General features: G+C 43.3%; 1 protein-coding gene across 1 annotated transcript in view; it reads left to right on the top strand.

Annotated features, from left to right (window-relative positions):
• Window positions 1–381: 381 nt before the first annotated feature.
• The window catches only part of GLYATL3 (glycine-N-acyltransferase like 3), a 26,127-nt gene continuing 20,521 nt past the window's right edge, over window positions 382–5,987 (top strand). Inside the window, exons 1-4 of the mRNA XM_014938300.1 lie at window positions 382–459; window positions 900–1,007; window positions 2,225–2,351; window positions 5,210–5,336. Of these exons, the coding sequence (XP_014793786.1) occupies window positions 382–459; window positions 900–1,007; window positions 2,225–2,351; window positions 5,210–5,336 (440 nt within the window). The remainder of the gene's footprint in view (window positions 460–899; window positions 1,008–2,224; window positions 2,352–5,209; window positions 5,337–5,987) is intronic.

Raw genomic sequence — 5,987 nt, 5'->3', positions numbered from 1 at the left:
CAGATTCAATAACACCTGATTGTTGTCTTACTTGTGATCTCTCTGTTGGATCAGGACCTCTGTAGCAGCTGTATAGTGTCTTCCCGGTGACCTGCCTGATGTTGCACAACAAACCTGGTGTAGAATAGCGAATTAAGCCCAGATTTTCTGACTCCAACTTGCTCTGCCAAACACCATCCTGTCTTCCTATTCTCTGCACATCTGTTGACTGAAAAATAAGGAATTATTCCCGAAACACTTTCCGTAGGAAAATGTTGAAACAGGGCACTCATCGGAGCCATTGTATTTCATGAAATTAGCAATTATGCCAATCAGTTCCTCCACATTACTGCTTCTCTCTGAGTGACTCTTTGTACCTTGTGTGTGTCCCCAACAAGGAAGATGCTGGTGCTCAACTGCTCCATGAAGCTGCAGATGCTGGAGAAAATGCTAAGGTGGAGTTTCCCTGAGTCCCTCAAGGTAACGTAGCGCTGACCTGTTGTTTTCATGGCATTTCCATCAGTGAATCAGGACATTTGTCAGGGGATCAAAGCTGTGGGGAGATGGTTGTGCTTCTTCTGGACTGACTGATTCACTGTTTAGATCACTACATCTAAGATATTGATTTGGCTCTGCTTACTAACCCAAATCCATGTACTTAAGATAAAAATGGAAGCAAACAGGTCCACCTCCTCTCCAAAGTAATTAGGGTTGGCATAATTAGACAATGCTTTATCTATGTGATAGTACGTCTTACGAGTGAGTGTGTAGGTATCAACCTAGGGGATAGATGTGTGTCTATGAAAATCTAAATGTGTGTTTTCAGCTCCTTGTCACTGGTTCAGTCTCTGGTTTATAGCCCTGGTGCCATGTAAGTGTGTCTCAAAGTGTCTTTTTTCTCTTGGCTGTTCATCCTGCAGGTTTATGGGGCTGTGATGAACATCAACCGAGGCAACCCTTTCAGGAATGAGGTGGTGGTAGACTCATGGCCAGACTTCAAAGCTGTCATCACCCGGCCACAGAAGGAGGTAGATGGACATGGGTTTTTTATTTTTGTTTCTAAGAGGTGCTTCCGACATGATTGGGGCCTTCCTCTCAGCTTCCTGAGAGCTTCGTGGATGGGGCTGGCTCTATCTGGGAAGCGTGTAACAGGGGGAGGTGGGAACTGTAAAGTGCAATAGGACATCCCAGTGGGTGCCAACATGAAGCCCGTTATAGCAGTTATAGCCTAACCAAGCTTACTGATGAAGCACATGTTCTAATTGATTGTAACTATCCTGATTGCACTGACTGAAGATTAACTTGCATAGTTTATGCAGAGACACATTTTACCTTCACTCATGCCACTCGACAGAACTTTTCCAAGATTCTTTGGTCTCTCTAGTCTTTGTGCAGACAGAAAACAGAATCTTGGTGAGCTTGTGATGAGGCAGATGCAGCTGCAGGTGAAAGAGGGGTCTCTTTGCAATCTCTTATTCCATAGTAGGCAGTGCTAAAGAAATGCTGTGAGGGAGCATTGCCTCAACCTCTTCTGTCCACCATGATAAAGCAACCTCTGAGTTGCAGGGATTTGTGTCTCCAGGCAAGGAGACAAGCTCTTGTTGGTGTAGTCTCATATGGGGTACTAGGAGTACTGCCTGTGGAGTTAAATCCTTGGCACGCTCTCTGGAACAACCAGCTCTCCTGGGCCAGCAACGCAGGAGTTGGCACAGGTCATGGACAATCCCCAGTTGGCAGTTTGGATGTTTCCAACCTGTTTTGGAGACTATGAGAGTTTAATAGTATTGATGAGGCCAGACTGTGCTCTTTCAGCTCAGGGGTTGGAAAGCAAGCATTGGTACTATTTTGTTTTCCAGAAGAGATGTGTTCTAAACACGTTGACCTTGGCAAACAAATAACACAGCATGTTTTTTGGGACAACTAGTAGCAGAGGTGAGCTTTGAATTAGGCAAGAGTTTCAAGAAACTGCCACCGGATTTGGGTTACTATGCCTTGGGTACATGAGGACTTAGTAACCATTGCTGCTTTCTGCTAATATGAAACTGTGGAGAGCAACAGGTATTTCTGCTGTCTTGCTTGAGAGCTGCTACTGAAAAGATCTTAAAAGAAGCCATCCTGAAGGTCCAAATATTTGTTAAATCTTTGGGGTTGGCTTTCAGTAAGTTTTGATTCCAATGTGAAAGATATGTGTGTGGGAAGTGGGAGAATGGGAGATATTTAATTCTTCCAGATTTTTTCTCCCCAGAATGAGATGGATGACCTTGACCATTACACCAATGCTCATGCAGTTTTCTACAAGGATCTACGAGCTTACCAGGAGCTACTGGAAAACACAAACGCCATCAACTGGGGACAAATTTTTCAGATACAAGGTACAGTCCAGGCTTATTGGTTTTAAAGGAAACAAAATAGAAAATCCAGTTGGTTTAAGAAGTCCTAATGGAGCACAGACCTTGCCATTCTGCTCTGTAGAAAGGTCTCTTGTAACTTCCATAAAACACAAGATCTAGGATATGGCTTTTCTAGATTTTGAGTTTCATCCACATGATATACACTGTTACCATTTCAAGTTCAGCTTTCAATTAAATGGAGCTATTTCCTTGGCAGGAAGGCGTGTTTGTTTATGTTTGTTTTTGCTAGTGGCCGTAGGATTCTGAAGACAACATACAGTCTGAGCTGAGCGGTGGTCAATGTGCTAATTGGAGGTTTAGCAAAGGCCAGTGCTTGAAAGCTAAACCCAGACAAGACTTAAATGGGAAATAATGTAGACATTTTTAATGGTGAAGGTTACCAATTTGTAGGACTTTCTTAGGAACAGGCGATTCCTCCGTGATTGAAATCCTTATATTAGGACTGGGTAATTTACTATGGCTGAAACTGAGGGTAGGAGTTAGATAGGGAGGTCACTTGGAGAGGGTCTAGGTCCTCATTGTTCTGGTGGCTGGATGAGATGAAAAGCCCTGGTGCCATGTAAGTGTGTCTCAAAGTGTCTTTTTTCTCTTGGCTGTTCATCCTGCAGGTTTATGGGGCTGTGATGAACATCAACCGAGGCAACCCTTTCAGGAATGAGGTGGTGGTAGACTCATGGCCAGACTTCAAAGCTGTCATCACCCGGCCACAGAAGGAGGTAGATGGACATGGGTTTTTTATTTTTGTTTCTAAGAGGTGCTTCCGACATGATTGGGGCCTTCCTCTCAGCTTCCTGAGAGCTTTGTGGATGGGGCTGGCTCTATCTGGGAAGCGTGTAACAGGGGGAGGTGGGAACTGTAAAGTGCAATAGGACATCCCAGTGGGTGCCAACATGAAGCCCGTTATAGCAGTTATAGCCTAACCAAGCTTACTGATGAAGCACATGTTCTAATTGATTGTAACTATCCTGATTGCACTGACTGAAGATTAACTTGCATAGTTTATGCAGAGACACATTTTACCTTCACTCATGCCACTCGACAGAACTTTTCCAAGATTCTTTGGTCTCTCTAGTCTTTGTGCAGACAGAAAACAGAATCTTGGTGAGCTTGTGATGAGGCAGATGCAGCTGCAGGTGAAAGAGGGGTCTCTTTGCAATCTCTTATTCCATAGTAGGCAGTGCTAAAGAAATGCTGTGAGGGAGCATTGCCTCAACCTCTTCTGTCCACCATGATAAAGCAACCTCTGAGTTGCAGGGATTTGTGTCTCCAGGCAAGGAGACAAGCTCTTGTTGGTGTAGTCTCATATGGGGTACTAGGAGTACTGCCTGTGGAGTTAAATCCTTGGCACGCTCTCTGGAACAACCAGCTCTCCTGGGCCAGCAACGCAGGAGTTGGCACAGGTCATGGACAATCCCCAGTTGGCAGTTTGGATGTTTCCAACCTGTTTTGGAGACTATGAGAGTTTAATAGTATTGATGAGGCCAGACTGTGCTCTTTCAGCTCAGGGGTTGGAAAGCAAGCATTGGTACTATTTTGTTTTCCAGAAGAGATGTGTTCTAAACACGTTGACCTTGGCAAACAAATAACACAGCATGTTTTTTGGGACAACTAGTAGCAGAGGTGAGCTTTGAATTAGGCAAGAGTTTCAAGAAACTGCCACCGGATTTGGGTTACTATGCCTTGGGTACATGAGGACTTAGTAACCATTGCTGCTTTCTGCTAATATGAAACTGTGGAGAGCAACAGGTATTTCTGCTGTCTTGCTTGAGAGCTGCTACTGAAAAGATCTTAAAAGAAGCCATCCTGAAGGTCCAAATATTTGTTAAATCTTTGGGGTTGGCTTTCAGTAAGTTTTGATTCCAATGTGAAAGATATGTGTGTGGGAAGTGGGAGAATGGGAGATATTTAATTCTTCCAGATTTTTTCTCCCCAGAATGAGATGGATGACCTTGACCATTACACCAATGCTCATGCAGTTTTCTACAAGGATCTACGAGCTTACCAGGAGCTACTGGAAAACACAAACGCCATCAACTGGGGACAAATTTTTCAGATACAAGGTACAGTCCAGGCTTATTGGTTTTAAAGGAAACAAAATAGAAAATCCAGTTGGTTTAAGAAGTCCTAATGGAGCACAGACCTTGCCATTCTGCTCTGTAGAAAGGTCTCTTGTAACTTCCATAAAACACAAGATCTAGGATATGGCTTTTCTAGATTTTGAGTTTCATCCACATGATATACACTGTTACCATTTCAAGTTCAGCTTTCAATTAAATGGAGCTATTTCCTTGGCAGGAAGGCGTGTTTGTTTATGTTTGTTTTTGCTAGTGGCCGTAGGATTCTGAAGACAACATACAGTCTGAGCTGAGCGGTGGTCAATGTGCTAATTGGAGGTTTAGCAAAGGCCAGTGCTTGAAAGCTAAACCCAGACAAGACTTAAATGGGAAATAATGTAGACATTTTTAATGGTGAAGGTTACCAATTTGTAGGACTTTCTTAGGAACAGGCGATTCCTCCGTGATTGAAATCCTTATATTAGGACTGGGTAATTTACTATGGCTGAAACTGAGGGTAGGAGTTAGATAGGGAGGTCACTTGGAGAGGGTCTAGGTCCTCATTGTTCTGGTGGCTGGATGAGATGAAAAGCCTTCTGAGCTTCACATATGTAAAGCTATAGCCAGAGTGTGGAGGGAACCTAGTTAATAATTTTGGAGGTTTCAAATACCCAACTAGTTCCATTAAAAGTGTTCCATTGGGCTTTATTTAAAGAAAAAGTTTTTTTTTCCAAAGTGCCTTAATATTTATCTTTGTATACACAGGGCTGCAGAATGGAATATGTGAAATATCCAGAACTGTGGCTTTATCTAAGCAGGTAGATGTGAAAACATCCTCTTTCCAGATGGTTCTCCATTCAGACCCGGACATGCTGCCAGATGTCAGACTTCAGTATGTCTAAGCACCCTGTGTCATTACTATAGCAACATATTTCCTGAAAGTAAATTTAGGTCAAAAATATCAGGAAGACTGCTAGGCTTTCTCTGTGAATGGGTCAAAAACCTGACTGAGGATTTAGTAGGTATGGAAGGAACTATCACCTTAAATACTTACCAAGATTTTTCTTTAATCACTGTATCACTTTTGCAGTTTTATATTCCAGAACAGTCCCCATCCCCTCCTCTCATCATGTGTACATGGGATCCAGAGGTTTGCTTTTGATCTCCTTTGACTTTCCTGTGTCCTGCTTAGATTTGATAGATGGACCTGGGACTCCCACAAAGTTTGGTTTTCACAAGGGGGCTTTACACAACTGCTTGAAGCCTTTTCTAACATCACTCTGCTGGTGAGATACTGGTCTGACATCAGAGCAGAAGAGTGGAGCAACCAGAGGCTCCATTCTCCCCGGAAAAAATTTCTCAAATCCAGAGAGAATCTATCAGACTTGGAGGCTGAGAGACTGGAAATCAAATCCTTTCCACTCTCCTGTGCCACCCAGTCTGTCACTGGGGCATATTATGCCTTCCTTAACGTATTCTCCACTCTTCCTGTAAGGAATAAGGTCCCTCTGGAGTGTGTTGTGTGGACTTGGGAGTTTATATA

This window comes from Calidris pugnax, unplaced genomic scaffold (genome assembly GCF_001431845.1).
Source record: "Calidris pugnax isolate Ruff unplaced genomic scaffold, ASM143184v1 scaffold73, whole genome shotgun sequence".
In the NCBI taxonomy this organism is placed as follows: Eukaryota; Metazoa; Chordata; class Aves; order Charadriiformes; family Scolopacidae; genus Calidris; species Calidris pugnax.
This window is presented reverse-complemented; position numbering and strand designations above follow the sequence as displayed.